The 11,357-nt window shown below is 53.8% G+C and overlaps 1 protein-coding gene across 1 annotated transcript in view; it reads right to left on the bottom strand.

Annotated features, from left to right (window-relative positions):
* TBC1D22A (TBC1 domain family member 22A) overlaps nucleotides 1–11,357 on the bottom strand; it is a 236,104-nt gene that overhangs the window by 120,641 nt on the left and 104,106 nt on the right. The window contains exon 8 of the mRNA XM_011380727.2: nucleotides 10,777–10,891. Coding sequence (XP_011379029.1) covers nucleotides 10,777–10,891 — 115 coding nt within the window. The remainder of the gene's footprint in view (nucleotides 1–10,776; nucleotides 10,892–11,357) is intronic.

Here is an 11,357-nt window from a genome sequence, read left to right as displayed (position 1 = left end):
CCAGGCCGGGAAGCACTCCCAAACGGAGTCCTGCTCCGCTGGGCCGTGTGTCCTCTGCAGGCTCTACGCAGGATGCTTGGTGCAGCCGAGTGGCTGACGGCCTCGTCCAGAGTTACAAGAAGGTCCACCATCACCGCCAGCCTGTCTCACACTCCACTCGTCTGGTGTCCGCAGGCTCGCTGGGTGACAGAGGCCATCGGAAGAGGACCCGAAAGCCTGCCGACCCCAGGCCCGGGCGAGCTCCTGACCAGAGAGGCTATGCAGAGCACCCGAAAGGGGAGGACACCCCTGCTGCGCCCCTGGGGCACCCTGTCCCACTGCCGGAGCCTGCCACGCCCACCTGGTGCGCCACCTGGGGCACCCTGTCCCACCGCCTGAGCCTGCCGCGCCCACCTGGCAGGCTCAGCTGCCCGACGCCCAGGGTCCGCTCCTCCACTGGGCCTCTGCTTGGTGCTCGGAGGGATGCTGGGGCCGCAATCCTGCCTGGCTTTCGTGTCTTTGGAGAAAACGATCTTGAAAAGAATGTCACTTGCTAGACCTGGTGATGAACACTGACAGCGTGGGCACAGGAATGGATGGCTGACAGGGCTTAGGCAGAAAGTCAGTATTTCTGGACGGAGGAAACGCAGGGAGCTAAGACAACGCAGCCACCAAACCAGCCGTCCCTGTGTTTCCTCCGAATCAACACAGACAACGAGAGGGGAAAACAAAGCTCCACCAAAACCACTGCCCCGAGGCCCAAAGAGTCAGCAAAACACCATCGCCGCCCCCCTCCCTGCCGCCCGCCCCACGGCCTTTAAGGGGGGCAAACGCGGGAGGAGGGAAGGGGAACCGGCCCCCGAGAGTGATGGAATCGCCCTCATTCCCTTCGTGGAGCACCCACGACATTTATACCTAAGCCTGAGGAGACAGGGGTCACAGGCCAACGCCACTCGCGACAGCGCCGCCATCGGCAACAGCTATGCCAGCACAGCTGGATTCCTAATTGCTCTGTGTCCTGCTCTGCCCTGGCAGGTGGCAGACGGGTGAAAAGCAGACCTCACCGCGTCCAGCACCTGACAGGTGACCTCGCGGAGGGCAAGGATCAGCTGTGGTGGTGCAGCCGGGCGCATGATGGACGCAGGGGGCGCGCAGAGCCCTGCACCTCCTGTGAGCTCACAGATGGCTGCACGCAGGACTCAAAAACGGCACCTCGTGATCTGAGAACAAGGCGCTCCTTAGCAATTAACCCATCTGCAAGCGAGGATTTTTCCTGCAAGCTGTGACAATGAACTGGAAACACAAAGCAATCAACAAATCACAGAATATATCGTAAGGAGCTCATAACCAAATGCGGGCGCCTAAAAACACAAAATTCCAATGAAATTTCTATGGATAAAAAAAAACACAGCGCGTGACACGTAAGAGCCAGGAGCAGAGGAACAGGTGACCGCAGACAAGACACGCCCCTGCTGGTGAGCTGGTCCGTGACGTGCCCAGGCCGCCTGTGGACTCTGCCACCACAGAGCCGGGTCCACAAGGTCCCACGAGGTCCCTGTATGCTGGCCCCTCGCCTAGCACGCCGCACACAGGGGTTCTCGGCCGCACGGTGCGCTCTCTGCGGCTGCATGGGACAGAAGCGGACGCCAGACAATGGTCCCTCTCTGAGAAGCTGTGACACTTCACCAAGGGGCCTTGTAAAGTATAGTACCTTGAGGAGGAACAGCGTGTGGCACGTGTGTAAGCACATGTGTGTGTGTGTGCCTGTTAAACTAATGTATTTTGGTCTGAAAATGATTCTCATAGTTTTACACCAAATTCTGATAAAAACAGAAACACGCTGGGAGGCCGAAACACAGGCATGTCCCCGGTGAGCGCAGGTAAGAAATGCCCCACGATCTGGAGACTGACACCGTGATAACGTCCAAGGAGAGCTGGCGTTTGTGGGGAGGGGCGGGCGACAGTCCTCACACGCACATGGCTGCAGGGCACACATTCGAACGCCGTCTGGTAAACGAATCCGCAACCATGACCAACACCTAGAACTACCCAACCGTTGACCCAGTAATGTCTCTTCTAAGACGGCCTGGGAAGAAAATAATCCAAAACGCAATCCAGAGCCACTGCGTGTATTATCGACAACTGGAAAAAGCCCGTGCAGTGATCCACAGCGGAAGGCTGCCCGTCATCTCACAAGGTCATGACGGGCCTGCCACGGCCAGGACGTGTGTGCCCGAATCTATGCTGTAAGATGAACCCCGAAACACATGGTCCCGGGAGCTGGGGCCTTGGGAGGTGCTTGGGAGGGTGGAGCCTTCACGAGTGGGACCGGTGCTCTCATCAGGGAGCCCACAGACCCACGGAGCCCCCCGGGCGCTGTGCCACGCGAGAACACGGCAAGAACGTGCCGGCCATGGACCAGGAAGAAAGCCTTCGCCGGAACGTGACCGAGCTGGCACCCAGAGCTCAGACTTCGGCGTCCAGAACTATGAGAAACAGACGTCGCTATGAGCTGCCAGGCCGTGCTAGCTTGTCGCAGCGGCCCAAACGGACCGAGATCGGGCCTCTGCTTCCTTTATAAACAGCTTCACTCAGACACAACTCACCTATGTCGCAATGCGGCCACTTAAAGTGGCTCCCGGTCTGTTCGCCATGCAACTATCACCCCAACCTAATTACAGAACGTTTGGTCCTCCCCTCCCCCGAAAGAAACCCTGTGCCCACAAAGAGTCGAGCCCCAGCCCCGCCCATTCTGGCCACAAGCGGCCACCAATCTCAGGTCTGGCTCTACCGATCTGCCTACTCTGGACACTTCAGACAGGTGGAACCGGTCCCGTGTGGCCTTGCGGGCCTGGCTTGCTCGCTCGGCGAAAAGGTTTCGGGGTTCGCCCATGTCGCAGCTCCTCCAGCGCTGCGCCCCTTTCTATCGCTGAGTAAGACCCCACCGGCGACTGCGTCACCCTTTACTCACTCACTCACTGACCGAGCACGTTCGGGTTGGCTCCCGGCTTCCGCGGGCTGTGGCGAACAACGCTCCGATGAACTTCCTGGGCGAGCTTTTGCGGGCTCACTCGGAAACTGCGTTGACCGTTTCGGTGACACGCCGAAGCTGCCGCCCTCAATGACACGGGATACGTCTAATCCCACTGCATCCTTGCCAACGCTGGTCACTGTTCCACTGTCCCCATTCCGACTGAAGCCTGTCACGTGGAGGCGAAGTGCCCGTCTCTGGGGGCTGGGCTGTATCGCTACTGGTTAATGATGTCGACAAGCTCTTCGTGGGCTCGTTGGCCATCTGTGTACCTTTGCTGGAAAAACGTCTGTTCAGTTTACCCATTTTTTAATTACACTTCCTGCATTATAAGAGTTCTTTACATCTTACAGGCGTTAAATCTCTCATCGGATTCATGATTTGCTAATGTTTTCTCTCGTTCTGCAGACTTCTTTTTACTTTGAGAGCACCATTTACAGCACAAAAGTTTTATTCTGATGTGGTCCAAATTACCTATTTTCCCTTTCGTCACTTGTTTTCGGTGTCATACCTGAGAAACCCGGGCCTGACCCAAGGTCATGAGGATTCACCCCTGTGTTTTCGCAGGCGAGTCTTCCATGGGGTCTGTGATTCCTCCCGTCTCTGTCTGTGGAGAGGAGGGAACTCTATCTTCCTGCACGTCGCTATCTCGTCACAGCACCATTTGTTGAAATTTCCCCACTGAATGGTCCTGGCATCCTTGTCAAAAATCGATTGACCATAAAAATGAAGGTTTATTTCTAGACTCCCAATTTTCCTCCATTGATCCACACGTCCGTCCATTTGTCAGAAGAACACTTCCAGGGTTGTTATAGTTTTGTGATAAGTTTCGGAATCATGAAGTGTCCTCCAACTGCGTTCTTCTTCAAGGGTGTTTTAGCTCTTCTAGATCTCTTGAATTGCCATAGGAATGTAAAGACAAACTTGTCAATTTCTGCCAAAAAGCCGGCGACGGTTGTGACCGGGATCGCAGTGAATCTTTAGGCCAACGTGGGGAAGACTGCCATGCCGACACTAAGCCTTCCAGCCCGTCAACGCTGGATGTCTTTCCGTTTGTTTAAGTCTTTCTTAGCATCTTTCAACGACGTTCTGTAGTTTTCAGAGTACAGATCTCACGCTTTCTTTCTGCTAAATGTATATCTATCTTACTCATTTCGACGCTATTATAAATGGAATTGTTTTCATAGTTTCATTTCTGGATTGCACGTAGCAAGTGTACAGAAATACAACTGATTTCTGCATCCTGGCCTTCTAGTCTACAGCCCTGCTGAACTCACCGATTGGCTCTCGTGGTGTTTTTAGCGGATTCCTTTGAAATTTCTGGACTCGAGACCACACCATCCGCAAAGAGAGGTGGTTTTCTTCCTTTGTTTCCACGGTGGATGCCCTCTGCTTCGTCTTCTCACGTAACTGCCCCGGCCAGAGCCAGTACGACGCTGACCGGAAATGGCGAAGCAGGCGTCCTCGTCTTTGTCCCACTCAGGAGGAGAGCAGCCAGCCTTTTCCCTTAAGCGTGATGTTAACTGTGGGTTTTTCATGGACGCTCTTTATTAGAGAGGAAGTTCTTCTATTCCCAGCTTGTTGAGTGTTTTTATCCCGAAAGGGTGTTGAATTTCGTCAAACGCATTTCTGTGTCCATTGAGATAACTATGTGGTTCTGGTCCTTTCTTCTGTTATATAGTGTATTACATTCGTGGATGTTGATTGGATTCCTGGGACAAATCCCCTTTGTCGTGAGGCCTAATCCTTTCCCTATGTTGCTGCACTCAGTGTGCTAGTCCGCTGTCGAGGACTGTTACATCTCTCTTCATAAGCAGTATTAATTTGCGGTTTTTTCCTTGTGGCGTCATTGCCACATTTTGGTATCAGGATCAATACTGGCCTCACAGAGGCAGAGGCTTTGAAAAGTTTTCCCTTCTTTCTGCTGCTTTTGGAAGAGTTCATGAAGGAGGGGTGTTAATATTCTGTTAAACATTCGGTACAGTTCACCAGGGAAGCCATTTCATCCCAGGCTTTTCTTTGTGGATATTTTTAAAATTATTAATTCAATCTCTGACATACATTGCTCCTATGTTTGTCCACATAGATATTAACAGATGATAGATTAGATAGATAGATAGATAGATAGATAGATAGATAGATAGACAGACAGACAGACAGACAGACAGACAGGATAGATAGAGATTATAAGGAAGAGGCTCACACAGTTACGGGGACTGGCGAGTCTGAAGCCTGTAGGACAGGCCAGCAGGCTGCAAACTCAGGCAGGCTTTGTGTCTCAAGGAGAATTTCTCCTTCCTCAGGGGATCTCAGTCTTTGTGCTTAAGGCCTCCAACTGATTAGGTGAGGCCCACCCACATATGTAAGGTGATTGGCTTTATTAGAAAACTACCAATTTAAGTGTGAATCACATCTAAAATATACTTTCATGGCAGTGTCTAGACTGGTGGTTGACCCAACAAGTGGGCCCATAGCTCCGTCAAGTTGTTACGAAATTAATCATCACCGGTAATTCGTGTCTAACTATGAAAATCTCCATGTCCTCTACGTTAGCTCATCTGGAGAGTTGTTCGTAGCGTTCCATCGAGGCTGTTTATTTCTAAAATCACTCGCAGTCTTGCTAATCTGAGTCTCTCTCTTCCCAGTCAGTCTAGCTGAAGGTCTGTCAATGTTGCTGACGGCTTCGAAGAACCAACTTTGGTCTGGCTGATTTTCTCTGCTGCTTCTCTCTTCTCTATTTCATTCATTCCTGTTCTAGTCTATATTTCCTTCCGTCTGTTTTGGCTTCAGTCTGTTCTTCTTCTTCCAATCTCTGAAACTGAAAAGTTAATGCTTTGAGATGTCCTTGTTAGTACAGTCACTTACAGCTATAAACTTCTCCTGGAGCACGGCCTTCGCGGCATCCTGAGTTCCGGTATGCTGTATTTTCACTCTCGTTCCTTGTAATTTCTCATTTTCCATGTAATTTCTTCTCTGACACATTGTTTCGTCTAGGGTTGTGTGCCAAACCTTCCACGTATTTATCAGTTTCTTCGACTTTCCTTCTAACTTGATGTCACGAAGTAAGAGAACACGTTCTGTGTGACCTGCATCCTTTCCAGCGTCCAGAGACTTGTTTGATGGCCTAGCACACGGTCTGTCCTGGAGACTGCTCCACACGCACTTGAGAAGGACGTGAAGCCTGCTGCTGCTGGGTGCAGTGCTCCTCAGACGTCCAACCGGTCCAGTTGCTTTTCAGCTACCGGGCCGCACACACTCGCCTGAGCCTCTTAGGGAGGAAGAAACTGGAGCCGATGCTGCTGAGACCCGCAGCCTAGAGGGCAGGCCTGGCCCCTGGCAGGAGAGATGGAGCGGGACTCACCACGGCACCCCTGAGAAGCAGACAGCAGACTCCACCCCAGGCAGCACAATGGAGCCCGAGAGGGTGCAAGATCCTCACCAAGCCCTCCCAGGGGAAGGATGAGTCAGCGGGGGGTGGGGAAGGCCTTCCCCAGCCCTGGACAGCGCGGGGACGGGGTGGGGGGGGCCTTCCCCAGCCCTAGAGAGCACAGGGGACCCTCTCCCAGCCCTGGACAGCGCGGAGGACCCTTCCCCAGCCCTGGACAGCGCGGAGGACCCTTCCTCAGCCCCAGAGAGCACAGGGGACCCTCTCCCAGCCCTGGACAGCGCGGAGGACCCTTCCTCAGCCCCAGAGAGCACGGGGGACCCTTCCCCAGCCCTGGACAGCGCGGGGGGCCCTTCCCCAGCCCTCCCTGCAGGCTGAGCAGGCACAGAGGCTCTCAGTGGAGGAATGGCTGCCGAGAGAGACTCGTAAATAACCGTGTTCTTCTCATCGGTGGGACATCAGCCATCGTCACTCCCGTTCGCGGTCTATCCTTCCCAGCGTCTCTGCGGGGCAAGTGTTTCCATTAAAGGCATTTAAAGGCCAGCGGTCCAACCACGCAGCTCATGTGGCCACCGTCCGGAGGGACCTGATTCGGCGGGGGCACCGAGCTACCACTCTGTGCGTAGCACGACATGCGGGAAAGACACAGTGCCAGCTTCAGGGGCTGTGGTCCCCAGGGAGACAAGGAGAAGGAAGAGAAAACGTGACACACGTCAGCAGCAAGGCAGGCCTGAATCACGGCATCGCGTTATAAGGGATACGGGCACCTTTTTCCGCATTTAAAAAGTCAAACGCACGACACGCGTTGGCGAGGATGTGGCGAAACCGGAACCCTCCTGCACTGCTGGTGAGGTTGTCGATTCGCAGCCACTCTGGAAAAGAGTCTGCAGCTCCCCAGAATGTTAAAGAGTCACATGTGACCCAGTAATGCCCCTCTTAGGTGTGTGCCCCAGACAAATGACAACACGTCGTGCTAAAACCTGTACACAAAGGTTCACAGCAGCATTATTCATAATAACCAAAAAGCAGGAAAAACCCAAGTGTCCATCAATGGATCAATAAAACGTGGGGCATCCACATCATGAAACGTTATTTGGCCATAACGAGGTGAAGTCCTGACATATGCCACCCCACGACAGGCCCTGGGCATGCTGTATGAATGACCCCACAGTGAATGAGGCCTCACATGTCAGCAACCACCCAGAAGGGGCGAGTCGACAGACAGCAGATCAGTGGGTGCCTGGGGCCAGCGGGTGGCAGGGGACACAGGGGGAGTGACCACTACTCGGGGGGGTCTACGGTTTCTTTTTAGGATAAAGAAAACATTACAGAATTAAATTGGGGTGATGGTTACAGTACTGTGTGACTCTTCTAAAAACCACTGAATTTTTCACTCAAACTTGGTGAGTTTTAGGGTATGTAAATTACATCTCAATAAAGCTTTTTAAAAAGGAGTGATAGTTGCCACTGACAGAGGTCAGGAGTGGGCAGGAAACCGAGGGAACGAAAGCAGCAGGACGCCGACTGTCCCCGAAGCCAGACGGTGGTCCCTGGGCTTCATCGTGTGACCCCGTTAACCTCCTATGTGAAAACTTTCCATTAAAAAGTTCTTCAGGATAGAGTTGGGGGGGTGGGCGAAAGGAGTCCCAAGGCACAAATGTCCAGTGGTAGAAGGCAGGCCTGACGCTGTGGCGATCAGCATGGCGACTGTGCCTAACAATCGGTTAACAAGTGCTGCACATTTGAGAGTGGCTAAGAAAACAGATCTTTCAAAGTCTCATCACGAGAAAAAAACTAACTATCTGTGGTGACAGATGTTAACTAGATTTACTGTGGTGAGCGATTTGCAACGTATACACATATCGAATCATTCGTCACGCTGTACACCTGAAACTAACACGACGTCACACGTCAATGACACCCCAATAAAACAGCGAGTTCAGGGAGGCTGTGAGAGCCTGCGGACCGCTTCGTCCACACCTCCCCGTGAAGGAACCCCATTCTGCCATTCCCGCAGGAGGGGCATACAGCTCACATCGCACGTGACCCGCCACCATTCTTCGGCCCACGTTTGGCAGGTCACCAAAAACACGCTCACTGTCAAAACCTCTGGGCGATGTCCAGTCTGCTCGTCTGTGGCACTGAACCCTACTGGCCACCTGCTCCTTGCCCCCTCCTTGATTTCCGTGACACCTTTTCCCTGCCTCTAGATCCGCTTCTCCCCGCTTCCTCCCCACGACCCGCCACTGTGCCCCGGGCACGTGCGCCCCTCGGCCAGGCTCCTCTGTCCCAGATGGCAGCAGGCGCCCTGCTCTTCCATGGGGGCGGGGAGGGCGGGGACGGGAAGTCGGCGGCTTACATGATGGGCGTGCTCAGCTGACAGGCCATGTGGCCCTGGCCCTGTGCCCCCTCCCTCTTTCCTTACCTAGGACATGGACCCTAAGGGGGTACACAGTGCTGCCACTTAAAGTACAGAAAAGCCACAGGCTGAGATGACAAAGAGACGCAGTGCAAGGACCACAGCGTCAACAGCAGCATCCCCCGGACACGCAGCACGCCTGTCACACGCTCTAAGCAGCATCCCCCGGACACGCAGCACGCCTGACACATGCTCTAAGCACCATCCCCCGGACACGCAGCACGCCTGACACATGCTCTAAGCAGCATCCCCCGGACACGCAGAACGCCTGACACACGCTCTAAGCGCGGGGATTCCCTCGCTCAGGCATCACGGTGACCGACGAGAGGAGGCGGATGCGTTTCGCCCCCGCCCCAGGTCCACGAGGCCCCACGCAGCGGGCGGGGCGCAGCGGGGCGCACCCGGGCAGTTGCCAGCAGGGCGGGTGTTTAGACCCGGGGTCCTCGGCAACGCGCCTGGGCAGGGCATCGGCCTGAACTGCTGGCGTCCAGACTCCCGCGCAGAGTGAGTCATGCACCCCCAGACAGAATGGCCCCCATTTTCAGGTCCTCAAGTCAAACACAATCGCACCTCGTGGAGCTGGACGCACTGACGAGCGACAGGCGCCACCCTCCGCCACCCCCCAGGGAGCAGCGGCACGCACAGGACACCCAGGGCAGCGGCGCCCATGGCCCCCAGCGGCACCCTGCCTCCGGCCGCAGGCTCACTGGCCTCCCATTCCCCCGGCAGCTCGCCCGTCTGGACAACGAGCGCCGTGCCCGCTCCCTGCGCGGCCTCCTGCTCGTGCCGGCTCGAGGGGCCTCAGCACGCCAGCTGGTGGTGCAGCAGTCAAGACAAACTTATTCACCATGTTCATTAAATGGTCTATTTAACTCGGAAGGTCAATTCTCTAATCATACCCAGTTGAACTTCTTTCAATTAACAACCCTGCCGCCCACGGCCCGGTCCCGCGGTCCGGGATCACCACGGGCATTTCCATGTTCCGTCCGGCCACGGAGCAAGGGGCACAGCGGCACGGGCCCCCCAGGCCAGCGGCGGTCAGGGCGTGAGTGTGTGCGCTCCGCGGTTGCTCAGCAACGAGGAGACCACCCCGACAGCGCGGTGGGAAGCGAAGCATGGGAGGGGCGGTGACAAATGCACTGACCGGAGACCCGGTCCTGCAGGACAGGACGCCCCCTCTCTGCCCACTGCAGGGCTTGCAACCCGCGGCGGACTGCGGGCCGCGATGCTGAGCGCACAAATGCCACGTCGGGGAGGTTCACACGCGAAAGCCGCTGACACGCCACGCTGCAGCGTGGAGCCCACCCCTGCTGGTTACTCTATTCACACCCGGATCAGGAGGAGAAGCGCCACTTACGTTATCGGCATTTTTTTTAAACATAAATTATGTTCAAAACAGGAAGTTATATTACACTTGGCTGTCGTACCATAAATGGGGGGAAAAAAAACAGGCAGTGAAGAGAAACAGCACAACCCAACCCACACCTCCATTAAACCAATTACTTTCCATGTAATTAATATTCCCATAAAACGAAACGTTACTCGTGCATCGAAAGCAGAAAGGTGATGAAATGCTGCAGAAATGCAATTAAAGATGATTCCGTTTTTATCCTGTAAGCAAAATATTCGGCTAATATTCTATTACCTTAACCTTAGCCTTCAGACCTGAACCGGTAGAGCCAGTGCTGTCGGCCATTAGAATAAAGCTACACCCCGAATACAGTGCTCCTCACGTATTATTAAAAGCAAGATATTAATAATAATAATAACTGCATCTCGATGACTTCAGCAGTGGGGCGCATGGATTTAAAGACTTTTTTAAAGCTGACACCAATGAGAACACTATTACTATCTATTATTAGCTACCATTAATCATATTAAACTCGATGGCAATTTTCAATATTGGTAGAATTATGCAGAGTGAGGTCACTAAAGTTCACGGTTAATGTGGTGAGATCTTACCTATGTGTTCGCAGATGAAGACCACGAAGAAAGGAGTGACAAGGTCATTTATCCCCTGAACATATCCACTGGCGGGGTGGCGTATCGCCCATATAAACAATATCCTTTCAAAAATCTGAAAGAAAATTGAACACGTGGTAAGGAGAAAAGTAAACACATCAGAAACTTTAAAATGTATGCACTCTTTTACTTAAAATGTGGGTATTTTTCACTGTCGCTAACATTAAAATACAATTACAAACAAATACCATTTGTTGTTTAACTTTTTCATAAAATTCCAATTATCTTATTTTTTTATTGACACACAAGCAACATGCACCATTTCGGCAACTTCTGGGCTCCGTCCGGCCCCACAAGCCGGCTCCCACCACACGGACTCGTTGCTCTGCCAGGCCCTCGGGCAGTGACTGCGTACGGCTGCCTGGGGCCTGGTCAGGCAGCACAGCAACACCCGGTCTCCCAAGGGAAGGAGGGAGAGAGGGGAGGAGGGCCGGAGGGAGGGAAGGCAGAGGGACGGGCAAGTGGGTGGATGGATACAGGACTGAATGGGTGCATGGACAGAGAGATGGGTGCGTGGATGG

The sequence above is a fragment of the Pteropus vampyrus genome, unplaced genomic scaffold, assembly GCF_000151845.1.
Source record: "Pteropus vampyrus isolate Shadow unplaced genomic scaffold, Pvam_2.0 Scaffold401, whole genome shotgun sequence".
NCBI classification, from domain to species: Eukaryota; Metazoa; Chordata; class Mammalia; order Chiroptera; family Pteropodidae; genus Pteropus; species Pteropus vampyrus.
Note: the sequence above shows the minus strand (reverse complement) of the source record. Positions and strands in the feature narration are given on the sequence as shown.